Source organism: Aquarana catesbeiana, linkage group LG01 (genome assembly GCF_042186555.1).
Source record: "Aquarana catesbeiana isolate 2022-GZ linkage group LG01, ASM4218655v1, whole genome shotgun sequence".
In the NCBI taxonomy this organism is placed as follows: domain Eukaryota; kingdom Metazoa; phylum Chordata; class Amphibia; order Anura; family Ranidae; genus Aquarana; species Aquarana catesbeiana.
This window is the reverse complement of record NC_133324.1, coordinates 360,005,842-360,019,311: the sequence shown is the minus strand read 5'-3', so window position 1 is coordinate 360,019,311 and position 13,470 is coordinate 360,005,842. Positions and strand designations below refer to the sequence as shown.

Here is a 13,470-nt window from a genome sequence, read left to right as displayed (position 1 = left end):
GGGTGCCCTATGAACAATTTGGCTACGGCTCCCAATGGGGTTCAAAATCAAGTGTCTTTTAACATTCATTTTCCGGATAAATTTTTGCACATCGATAAAGGTTTCAAACTTATTCAATGTATGTGTGTGGGGGGGGGGGGGGGACTTTAAAGCTTGACTTAAAATTCTTTGCTCTCCTTCAGATAGGAGTGCCTGGCTCAGTTAAATACACCACTAATATCTATTGCTTTATTTTTTTTTGAAAAAAGAAAATTCTCAAAAAACTTTGGGGCATATTACGAAATGATAGGGTTCATGGCCCTGTCATTCCAGAACAGCCAGTCTTAATATATAGGGGCGCTCCATCTTTGAGACACAATATCGTCCCTAATGTTATAGACCCTCCAAAGACGCCGCTGTCTTTTTTTTAATCAATAAAGGGATTTTTTCCATGTCGTAAATGTAGTATTTGCCAGATTAACACCTTTAGAGGGCGTAAATGTGAGGCCTTCCAATCTACTGTGACTAACAAAGCGTATGATATCGAGTCATTCATAACTTGTTCTACACAATTTGTAGTTTATATAATTCAATGCTCAAAACAGTACATAGGTAGTACTAAAAGAGAACTACATGTACGATTAGCTGAACATGTGGGTAACATTAAACGAGGTTTTAAAAAACATAATTTGTCTAGGCACTATGATAAATATCATGACCGACAATTAAAAGGAACATTGTTTATGGCCCTCAATACCATCAGCCCACATTGGAGGGGAACGAATATGGTCAGATCCATTTCAAGACTTGAGACCAGATGGATTTTTAATATGAAAAGTTTTGTACCTTTTGGCCTCAATGTTGATTGGGATATAAATTGCTTTATTAACAATTCTTGACTCCGTCCCTTTTAATATTGTCCTGAACTATTTTTAAATCTGTGTCCTATTATTATTATTATTTCTTTTTTATATAGATTTAATTATATCTATTTTAAGTATTTTTTATGCATTATCTTATTAAATATTGTTATATCAGGAGTTTACTAACATCGTTCAGCAGTTTACATCACTGTTGTCATGTTTACATCAAGCCGACGGCGTCACTTAATATTCCAATGCTTCCCCTCTTTCTGTTCGCCATCCATTTTGAGTTATACATGTTCTTTTTTGCCGCTAGATGGCGAAGCTATTTAGTCTCTATATCCCCCTATTTCCATTAGCAGCCAATACTTAAAATGGAGGAGCTGCTATACTTTGTCTACCATTTAGTCCCGGCTGCCAGTAGTCAAAATGGCGCTGCAGGCTTATATAAACCATCCATAATGATGACACATCCATTCGGCCGATCCCCAGAAGACATCCGCTCGTGACAAAACGCGTAGGGTGGAGCCTCCGACGGTGACGTCATTACCCTATCCTTCCGCAATGGTGGCGAAGACGAACACTCTAGGAAATAGGGAGAAGCTAATAGATACGCCGTGGCTTTTATGTGACACAACTGCCTGCTATGATACTTCACTCCTGTAAGTGCAAATTCTTCTTTTAATAAATTATCTGAATTGATATACTGCACAATGGGAGTTTTTATCTTTTATCTTTGAGTAACATTAGAACTTCGGCAGGTCCGGATACCTATAAGTTTTGGGAAGACTGTTAATTCCCTGTGCTGGGCGAGACTTAACAGCAGTCACAGCTTTTTGGTGAGCAAGCTACCTTACACATGTGTTTACCTGAACAAACGTTAACTTGTTTTGGGAAGATTGATATCACAACTTTTTTCTCCTGAAATTCATCTATCTTCCTTTTGGGGCTGGTCACTGCCATAAGTTTTTTCACCTTAATGCAAAGGATGCATTAAGGTGAAAAAACACAAGGGTTTAAAACCCCTTTAAGCACCCAGATTCTTCTATGAAGCCATGCTGTTGTCATAGATGAAGTATGTAGTTTAGCATCATCCTGCTGAAATATGCAAGGTCTTCCCTGAAAAAGACATCATCTGGATGGAAGCATATGCTGCTCCAAAACTGGACATATCTGAGCATTTATAGTGCCTTTCCAGGTGTGCAAGCTGCCCATTCCATACGCAGTAATGCGCCCACATACCATCAGAGATGCAGGCTTTTGAATGGAGCGCTGATAACCCCTCTCTTTAGTCTGGAGAACGTGGCACCCATGGTTGCCAAAAAAAGAAATGTCAAACTTCAATTTATCTGAGCACAGTACAGTTTTTGCAACAGAGCAATTTAAAGAGCTTTAGCCCAAAGAATAGAACAGAGTTTCTGGAATATGTTCAAATATGGCTTTTTCTTTGCATGATGGAGCTTTAACTTTTTTTGGATGGCATGGTGAACTGTGTTCACAGACTGATTGGTGGAAGTATTCCTTAGCCCATGCAGTGATGTCCATTACAGAATCATGCCTGTTTTTAATGCAGTGCTGTCTGAAGGCCCGAAGACTATGGGCATTCAATATTGCATTTTGGCCTTGTTCCATGCGCACAGAGATTTCTCTAGATTCTCTTAATCTTTTGATATTATGTACTCTACATGAAGATATATTTAAAGTCATTGCAATTTTATGTGGAAGAAAATTATTCTGAAATGGTTTGACAATTTTAAGATGCAGCTTTTCAAAGCTTGGTGAACCTCTGCCAGTCTTTACTTCTGAGACACTGACCCTCTAAGATGCCCTTTTTAGAACCAGGTTACTGACCTGTTGCCAACTAACCTAATTAGTTGCAAAATGTTCTTTCAGCTCTTCCTTGTTAGTACCACTTACTTTGTGAGCTCTTAGAGAGGTTGTAAACCCCAAAGTAAAAAAAACAAAAAAAAACAAAACACCACGCCAGACAAAAAAGGCATAATGAGCTAGTATGCATCGCATACTAGCTCATTATGAAATACTTACCTTAGAACGAAGCCCTGCAACAGCACCTGCACACCGCTGGCATCTTTCACGATGCTTCTTCCAGGTTCGCGGGGTCCGGTGCAGTGATTGGCTGGAGCTGCGATGACGTCACTCCCGCACAGGAGCCGCCAGGCACAGGGTCTGAAGAAACGGCACAGACGGAGGTTTCCTTCGAGCGCATTGTGCCGATGACTTACTAGCCGGTGTTTACAGTAAACATCTCCTAAACGGTGCAAGTTTAGGAGATATTTACAGTACCTATAGCCAAGCCTTATGATAGGCTTACCTATAGATAAAAACAAAATAGGGGAGTTTACTTCCTCTTAAAATGGTTAATTTCTCGGTTTAAAAGAGAAGTTTGGGAACTTTTTTTTTTTACATTTTTTTAAGAAACCAATTACTTACCGAGGTGGATGCAGCAGTGGTCTGATGCTACATCTGTCCCTCACTGGCTCCAAGACTGAGAACCAAGCTCAGTCAAACACCACTGATCGCTCGGTTCTCAGTGCTCGGTGAGCTGGTGACTATCAGTCATCAGTGTTCTGCCTCCTACCACAGCCACTTACCCGCCTTGATCACTGGCAAAAAAATGGAGTTGGCCTGGATCAACCACCAAAATTATTATTAGCTGTGAATATTGGCATATATCAGACAATCAACCACATAGAGGGCGGGATACCATATGGGGATGCCCTAAATGCATACAAGAAAAAAAAGAGAATAAATATCTCTCAAGAGGGCAAAAAAACCCCAAGGCACTGTCTGAGAAAAACAAGCCAAATTTTATTAGACACAATAATAAACACCACACAAATAAATACTAAACTACAAAAAAATATAGCAAGCGGGCCATGGTAAGTAAACAAACACAGACCCTAAAAATTAAAAATGACAACGTTGTCGTTAAAAACAAGGGGAGCCACGGCTATGCATACCACATACATACACCATTCACCACTCAAACTCTAGTGAATTGATCACTGGGCTGTGGAGGGTGCGGGAGCAGGTTCTCAGCAGCTCCTGGGTGAATCTCAACCATACCAGGCCTGAACCAGCTCGGTGACATCAGACAACAGAGGGCTGCAGCCCACTGCCTGCTGAAAGCATGTCACAGGAGTGCAGAATGAACTGCACGCTCCTGTGAGCCACACAAACGAGCTGTAATTATTTAAGCATCTGATGTGTTTTACATTTTCTATTGTGAATAAAATATGGGTTTGAGATTTGCAAATCATCGCATTCTGGTTTTAACATAGATTTTACACAGCATCCCTTACCTACACAGATCAAAACAGAGTGATATAACTGTACACTATACACAGATAAAAATGACCTAAAAACATTCACCATCTCTTTAGAACATTTATCAAGCTGTGCTTAAGCATAGGCAACTCTAATGTGGCCTAACCATGTGTGGTCAAGACAGAGTACAGCGGCCTTTTAGGTCCACAAACACACTGCATGTATCGGCACCATAACAAGCTGGTTTGTAATACCTCAAAGAATAATTTAATGTGGAGACATGTATTTACTTACTTCCTCACTGGGATCATTACTGGTGGTCTTGTCTTCAGAGCTAGGTACTGGCACTAATCCTCCAAGCTCAACGTGGAAGAGAAAGAAAACAAAGCCATACAGTGCTGGTCCCAGGCCATTGCATAAACCTCGAATGCCAGTCACCATACCTTGTGCAGCACCTGCAGTGGCAGAAAAAAAAATTGATTTTTTGTACTTCCAATAAAATTACTTTCTTGGAAGTTCATTGAGTGACACAGAAAGTCTTTAATTTTTGGAGTTATACTGCCTCTTGCAGGAGAACTATCCAGAATAACCATCTCCATTTACAGAATGCCTATATTTTGTAGCAAAGCAGTACAGACAAATATGGTCATAAACAGAGAAATATGCTTGCAGATCAAAGCCACGCGAAGGATCTTCTGCCAAAACTAGACATCAGCTGAAGCCTGCAACATCCACCTGGTACAACTTAGAGAATGTGTGAACAGAAGACCAGGTGGCAACCTTGCAAATCAGTAAAACATTTGCTTTTTGCCCAAAAGTCAAGGAAGGAGAACATTTTGGGAGTACGGACCCCACCCCCGACTCACCAAAGCAGAAATGGCAAGTAAAATTTTCTCCTCAATTAATTTGGACGATGGTACATATATACTTTGCTTGATTTGTACAGTGAGGCTTTACACTCCCCAAAAGTCAAGGAACTCACAGATCTAGATGAGTGCTCCTTGGCAGGAAAGGATGTGGCCCGATGCTTGAGTCCATAAGTTTGGAAAATGGTCAGACTGAGCCACAGAGATGAAGGAATTTAGCACTGAGTGCCTCTACGGGGTCCATCATAGATTACAAAATGGATTCTGTGGTTGAGAGATAGACTCTCACAAACCAAACCACATCCTGGCAATGCATAGAAATTTTCTTTTGGTGAACTGAAGCCAGACAGAGACAGAAAAACCATTTCCTGGTTAAGGTGAAAAGCAGAAACTACCTTAGGCAATAAGAAAATCCTGGACCTCCCCATCAACCCATCCTTCTGCAATACCAGAAAAGATTATTTGCAGGATAAATCTGCCAGCTCAGACACTAATCTCAAAGAGGTGATGGCTACAAGGAACACCACCTTGTGGGTTAAAGTAAAGAATAGTTCTAACGTGTTTCAAATGGCGGTTTCTGAAGCACAGTTAGAATCATATTTAGAATCAGTGGAATCACAGGTGAATAGACAGGGGAAGCTACATACAAAATTCCCTCTACACAGATCTTATTTAAAGTGGATGTAAACCCAAAGTCATCCTTTCGAAACTACTGCCATAGGGCCTCCTGCATGTATCTTTACCTGTCAAATGTCTCCCCTCTGTCTGTTTTTAGACCTGAAAAACTGCAGATTCTGTGGGTGGGTCTGTTGTCTGGAGCTCGGTGGGTGGAGTCGTGATGTCAGTAGACTCCCCGCCCACCTCTACACTCCCCTTGTCAATATGCATTTTCTCTGTGTATTTCTAACATTGAACTTCTGCTGAACTTCTGCTATGATCTCTAACATCCAGTGAAAAGACAAGAAAGTAACCACATGACTTCAGCATGCCAAATTATGGTGAGGTGTGGAACAGCCAATCCTTGCAGAGCTGCTGAAGAAAGTAGTGGGGGAGGGAATTAAAAAATACTACATGTCTCTTAGGCTAATGCACGAGATGTAAATCACCTGTCACTCACAGCAAGGGGGAGGATTTGACAAAGTTTTCCTCAGTTTGTCAAGAATTGTCTCACTGAACAATAAAAGAGGATTGCTCAGAGATGGATTAACTCTGTGTGGCAAGACTGGGCTCAAATGATAGCAAATCTTATACTCTACAGTATGATATAAAAAAATAAAAAAAACATTTCGGGTTTACATCCACTTTAAGGAGTGAGAGGGGCCAATTGTCTCTGAAAATGAAAAGGCCAAAATCCTGGCCCTCGATATTGCCAAGAGACAATCACTGGTCTAGATTTAGCTGCAGGAACAACATTTGTCCCACACAACTCGTAGGGTGGAAGCCCTGACACTCACACCAATGGAGGTATGTCTATGTCTGATGAAAAACCTTGCGTGTGAAGTAGCCTTCCTACCTTTTAGCAATGTAGAAATCATGGATTCAGAGATGCCCAGTGTCTCAACACAAGGGCTTAAACATCCACGTTGTTAAAGTCAGCAACCCTGTAGCAGGATGGTAAATCAGTCCTTGACACAAAATAACCTGAAAATCTGGTATAGTCCAAAGGGTGTCCAAAAGGAGTCTTATCATGAAGGCAAACCCCAACTACCTGGACTAGTCCAGAGCAATGCAGATCACTGGCATATCTTCCACCTCAATCCTGCAAAACAGATGAGGAAGACTTTTTAAAGGCAGGGTGTATTGGTCCCACACAACTAGCACTGTTTCTGTTAGAGGATCCCTATACTTAAAGGCAAATCTGTCCAGTTTGTTGTTGAAGCTGGAAACCTAAAGGTCCACATCCAGCATCCCACCACCTGCAACACAGGTCCTGAACACAACTGGATGTAGGGACCACTTCCATGCGTCCGAATAATGTCGGCTGAGGAAGTCTGCCTTACAAATGTGTATGCTCGGAATGTATACAGCAGACCAAACAAGAACAGGCCAAGGATAGGATCCAATCTACTTCCCTTGTTGTGGCAAAACTTCTGGTTTCTTCCTGATAATTGATGTGGCATTCCAACAGGATGGTCCCGTACTGCAGAGATAGCCAAATTGCCCAAAATTTGAGGATGTCAATCAGGAGAAAAGATCACCATGTCCCCTGCACCATCCGAGTACCCAAGACTCTTCTCCAGATGGGAATGAAGTACCCAATGCCAAAGCTGGATTTCTGAGCCACCAAGGCAGAACAGCCTGGTCATGGGTGCCAAACAAATCAGTCTGTCCAAGGATTAGAATGACTTGTTCTAAAAAGAGCCTGAAATTTCTCTGGATTGATGTGCACGGTTAAGGAGATGTTCACATTTGTAGCAGCCGGTGACGTCATGCTTTACAGGCTCCTAATAACAAAAATAATAACTGAACATTTTTTACCTGCAAAAAGATGTGCATTATTTTTATTTTTTTAAGGTGAACTTAGCCTTTAACGACTAATGGCCCAGAAGTCACCAAGACTGCAAACGTACAAAATCTGTGGGAGAAGGCATGTGAGCATGCTTGTAGGCTCTGTGGTCAGAGTGTGCAAATAATTAGGTTGTTTGGGCTATAAAGTCTTGCATGACTGTAACCGGCCTGATCAGAGCAGTTAGTAGAGCTGGGGGTACCGAGCAGGCCTTACTCCCTGTTTTTAAAAAATAGGCAAGTTGCGATCGCATAGGGGTAAGGCAATGTAGGGCTCAGGATAATAAGCAAGGCTTCAGGTACTCCAGAAACCCAGACAGCTGGTAGCAGGTGAGGGTTGAACGATCAGAGGTGATAAAAGTCCCTGTAGGCAACTGGAAATTTTGAAGGTGCCCAATGACCTATGTAATTGAGGTAGCGCCTGGTGTTCAGCCTGACTGACTTACTCACAAAGTAAGTCTTCAGCGACAGGGCAAATGCTGAAGCAATAACTGCTGCTCTGATCACGTAAGGTGCTCTGCTGCTAATTTTTACTGGAACAGACTCTAAAAATCACCCTACACAGAACCCAGTGTCCGAAGGTCACTTCCAGGATATCCCCACAACATCAAGTCTAGAAGGGTCTGGACGTGACTTTCCAAAAGCCAAGCCAAGGACAGTTGCCCCTGGATAACTGCAATTGCATAGGCAAGCATGCTGGTAGAAGGAGGGGTTATCCTGGAATGGTCTAAATTTGTTTTGTTTGCCTGGGTCCAACCCTTCTATAGGCGGCAGTACAAACTGAAGGTAAAAGACTTCCTGTGTACCCCATTGGATGAGAAAAAAAACGTTATGCTAGTTCATGGAATATGAGTAATGTGAACCTAAAGGCTTTAAAGTGTTACTAAACCCACAACAGTAAAATCAGTTTGTATATGCAGTAAAGCATGCTTGTTATACTCACTGTGGAACCTAAGGGGTTAATCCTCTGCACTGTGTATAAAGGCTAAGTGATCCTGTCTTCTCTGATCCTCTTCAACTGCAATCCATCTCCTGATAGAACAGAGCATTAGCAGTCTGGCTGCACATGCTCAGTTTGGTGTGTATTGCTAGAGCGTTTTTTTTTTTTCTTGGGAGTGTGCATGTGATCAGCACAGGGCCAAATTTGCACCCTCCAGACAGGGAATCAAGGGAGAATGAAAACTCCACCTACAAGCTTAAACAGACAGTGATAGAAGTCACAAGACTCCTATATACTGCTAATGAGAAAAAGGTATTTAGCAGATTATATTTACTAAAATAATAGCATTCCCATGTTGTGTACTGTGGGAGACCAGATATAGTGAATGCAGGTTCTGGGTTTAGTAACACTTTAAAGTTGATGCATATGTTCAATCTACAAAGGCATAATAAATGTGACCACAAAGAGAAATACAAACAGAGAGAAGCAGCACAACACCAATTCTTTAGTAACTGATAAATCCAGGTAAAAACACCACCAGTTATACATTCTTTAAAAAGTTATTTATTACATCTAGTTAAACACTGAAATCTGTTTATATATTAGCTTTCTGTAGTCTCCTGAACAGCAGGCCTCAGACTGGGAGAGGGAAGCGTAGCCCTGGGCTACAACTCTACAGCTTAGTATAATGCTGTCAATCTTACACTGGGATCTTGCTGACAGGAAAATAAAAGGGAGTAAGCAGAGCAATGATCCCATCATTGTTCATATACTTTAATTTACTCATTCAGCATGCTGAGGGTAGTCCAGTTCCCAAGTAAATTGGCTTAACTCCAGCAAAGAAAAGTAATGTCAGCAAACTCACTGTATGGTCTGGTAAGGATGCCTGAAAAACTAAAGGAACACAACTACAAATCTTATGGCAGCTAACATAGTTCATATATTTGCATTTAGCTGTTACTTTAGTTCTGATTCAGCTTTTGCAAAATGATTCAGCTTTTACAAAATGGAGTTCAAAAGGAGTTGTTGATTAATAGTTGCTGCTAATTATCATAGTTATTATTGTATTTATATGATGTCTGAAGAATATAATTGTGTTACAGTGACACAAAAAAAATTGTAATGCCACATTATATCTATATCAGTAAGAAGAAAATTTGGGGACTCAGATCATGAATATTAATCGTCAGTATACTATTTATATGTATGTGCTAGGAAAATGAACTCTTCTTCAGCAAATATGACACAGTCTTAACTAAAAATGCAGACAACTTCATTATCCTCACAATTTATGTAACAGACACTGTGGCCTGACCATGAAACCTACCTTGCTGGTCCGATTCAGCGTTGCGGGAGATTAGAGCACTTATTGCAGGGAATGTGATACTAGACATTGCAGCTACAGCGCCAGCTGCCCACATCATCCTAAAAATAAGCAAACAAATCCAGCAAATGAATAGATGACCTTATATTGACGAGTATACCAGCTCTAAACATTAATCAGTTATTACATTTATAATGTTCATAATACAATAACAAATTCCTTTCAATGGAGATTTGCTCCAATATTAGGTCCTTGCATTAGACGAGGTAGCTATACAAAAATACAGAAATATCAGTGCTTGAAATTAGGTACAAGGCAATGAAGTTCAACTGTAAACCAAATTACAGGGGAACCAGAGAACGAATAGAAGCACCATGCAATTACTTTTTAAAAACGTATCAGCTTATTTTTGATCAGAAGTATTGCCGAGCTATCTGAAAAACACACCTCTAAGGCTGCATTCACAGCTGAGCATTTTCAGCTCATAAAAAAAAAAAAAAAACGTAAAAATCACCTGAAAAACGCCCAACAAGCAAAAACCCATTCATTTCGAAGACACCTGTTCACATCTGAGCGTTTTGTCACCTGAAGCAAAAGGCCTGAAAAACACCCTCTTTGGGGCAGATTACGGGCGTTTTTCTGCCTTTTACATTGGTGACCTGTACAAAATTGCGGTAAAACGGCCGACTTTGAAACGCTCAGGTGTGAATGCAGCCCAAACAACTGTTGAAAATACAAGGATACATTTGTTGCAAATGTATCCTTGTCACACAAGCTTCTGGATGAGCTGCTTACAGGGTTACGTTATCAAATAAAAACCCATTTATGAATAAATTACCACCTGTTATAAATGGGGCTCATGCACACAGCCATAAGAAAATACAGCAACTAGTATGCTAGATCTTGCTAGAAACAGCTGGTAGTAACATTCTGCGTAAAACGTGCTCTGTATGCATGTACGTTTAAGCAACATTTACATGCGCACAGCATTACAGTGAGGTTGGCCCTTTTGCTACGAGGCAAACGGCTTCCTAATGAATCCACCAGCCATCCTTCAGTTGATAGCATGCAGACAGCTTTCCGATTAAGCTGCCTAAGCATTCTGCTGGGATAAAAGAGGCTTCTCAATGAACCTGTCTAGTGCCCTTCAGGTTGCTAGAACGCAGGCAGCTTCTCAGTTAAGTCACCTAGTTTCCTCCTCTTGATTAGCAACACAGTGTTTCTATTTGCTTTCTAATGCTTTTCAGCTGCTAGGACAAAGGAAGATACCTACCATGCTTTTGCTGGGATGCAGGTAGCCTCTAAAAGACACTACCTACATCCTCCCATTGCTAGGGCACAGGTCGCCTAGCTTTCTTTTGTTCCCAGGATACAGATGGCTCCAAGAGTACATTTGCACTGTGTCACATGGCTCCAGAAAGCATAAATTGCCATTTGTTTACTTTTCTGTCCTAGCGCTGAGCTCAGGCAGCCTATATAAGTGAACAGACACGCATCAGCTGTACAGACTTATCCGCACAGCTGAGTTTGACAGGCATGGAAGGAAGGGTGCAGAGACCTGGAGATAAAGCGCTTATGTGAATGGGCCCTAAACGTTCTCACAAACGTTTACATGTGTATATTCGTAAATTACTGACCATGGATGCAGATTTTTCTATTTCTTTTTTTTTTTATAGCTATGTATGCGGCAGAATTTTATTGATCTTTACGCAGTTTTGTGTATGGGCCTTTGGAAAACTACATACAGAGGTGCTCAGATCCTTTCTTTGCAATGACACAAGAGACTTCTCAATAAAATCACCTAGCGTCCTTATGTTGCTCGGGCACACGTGGTTTCACATCAAAGCCACCTAGTGTCCTTTCATTGCTAGTATGTGGGCAGCTTTTCAAAAAAGCTGCCTAGTGTCCTTTGATTGCTAGGACGCAAGGGCTTCTCAAGAAGGTCGCCTAGCACTACTCTGTTCCTGGGTGGCAAGGGGCTTTCTCAATAAAGACATCTAGTGTCCCTCCATTGCTAGGATGCACATGGCTTCTCAAGGGAGCCACCTTGACCTCCCTTGTTGCTAGGATGCGCCAATAAAGTGCATTTGTACTGTACACATGTAAACATTATCACAATTGTTTTTGTGTATATACTTGTAAAATACTGAACATAACTTCATATACACACACTGGCCACTTTATTAGGTACATCTTGCTAGTACCGGGTCGGACCCCCGTTTGCCTTCAGAACTGCCCTAATTCATCATGGCATAGATTCAACAAGGTGTTGGAAGCATTCTTCAGAGAGTTTGGTCTATATTGACATGATAACATCACGCAGTTGCTGCAGATATGTCAGCTGCACATCCATGATGTGAATCTCCCTTTACACCACATCCCAAAGGAGCTCTATTGCATTGAGATCTGGTGACTGTGGAGGCCATTGGAGTACAGTGAACTCATTGTCATGTTCAAGAAACCAGTTTGAGACAATATAAGCTTTGTGATGGCTGGAAGTATACACAATACTCAGGTAGGCCGTGGCGTTTAAAAATTGCTCAATTGGTACTAAGGGGCCCAAAGTGTGCAAAAAAATATCCCCCACACCATTACACCACCACCAACCTGAACCGTTGACGCAAGCAGGATAGATCCATGCTTTTATGTTTACACCAAATTCTGACCCTACCATCTGAAAGTCGCAGTTGAAATCGAGACTCATCAGAACAGGCACGATTTTTCCAGTCTTCTATTGTTCAATTTTGGTGAGCCTGTGTATATTGTAGCCTCAGTTTCCTGTTTTTAGCTGACAGGAGTGGCACCTGATGTGGTCTTCTGCTGCTGTAGCCCATATGCTTCAAAGTGCAATGTGTTCAGAGATGGTATTCTGCATACCTTAGTTAACCAGTAACGAGTGATTATTTGAGTTACTGTCGCCTTTCTATCCTCTCAAACCAGTCTGCCCATTCTCCTCTGACCTCTTACTCAAAACAAGGCATTTTCGTCCACACAACTTTTTTTTGGACCATTCTCAGTAAACCCTAGGCATGGTTGTGCGTGAAAACACCAGTAGATCAGCGGTTTTTGAAATATTCAGATCAGCCCATCTGCCACTAACAACCATGCCACATTCAAAGTCACCTAAATCTTCTTTCCTTTCCATTCTGATGCTTGGTTTGAACTTCAGCAAGTCGTCTTCCCCATGTCTAGATGCCTAAATGCATTAAGTTGCTGCCATGTGATTGGCTGATTAGCAATTTGTGGTACCAAGCAATTGAACAGGTGTACCTAATAAAAGTGGTTGGTGTGTGTGTGTGTGTGTGTGTGTGTGTGTGTGTGTGTGTACTCAAATCAAGGCAGTTATTAGTAAACTTTAATATCTCTAAAGGCACAAGCTGTCATTACTTACCATGGCTGTGAGCCAAAGCCATACCAAGCCAGCTGGAACATTTGAAAGCCCAGGCCAAGTAGAACAGTATTTTTGTTTCCTATTGATCTCATCAGTATACTGAGAAATACAGTCTAGAAAAAGAAAATATGCAACACAGATAATGTTATATTGTTTACTGTTATAAAGAAATATACTGTACATGTGATGCAGATGTTTGAAACCTGATTTTCAAAGAACAAATTAATCAATTTTTACAGGTATACATTTTTTTTTATAACAACTACTCTCAGCTAAAGTTACTTGAGCTATAGGATACTAACCTCTCATTCAAC

The 13,470-nt window shown here is 41.1% G+C and overlaps 1 protein-coding gene across 1 annotated transcript in view; it reads right to left on the bottom strand.

Annotated features, from left to right (window-relative positions):
- Positions 1–13,470, bottom strand: part of LOC141146459 (hippocampus abundant transcript-like protein 1) — a 136,238-nt gene that overhangs the window by 12,535 nt on the left and 110,233 nt on the right. The window contains exons 9-11 of the mRNA XM_073632960.1: positions 13,157–13,269; positions 9,769–9,866; positions 4,425–4,585 (exon numbers count right to left, since the gene is read on the bottom strand). Coding sequence (XP_073489061.1) covers positions 4,425–4,585; positions 9,769–9,866; positions 13,157–13,269 — 372 coding nt within the window. The remainder of the gene's footprint in view (positions 1–4,424; positions 4,586–9,768; positions 9,867–13,156; positions 13,270–13,470) is intronic.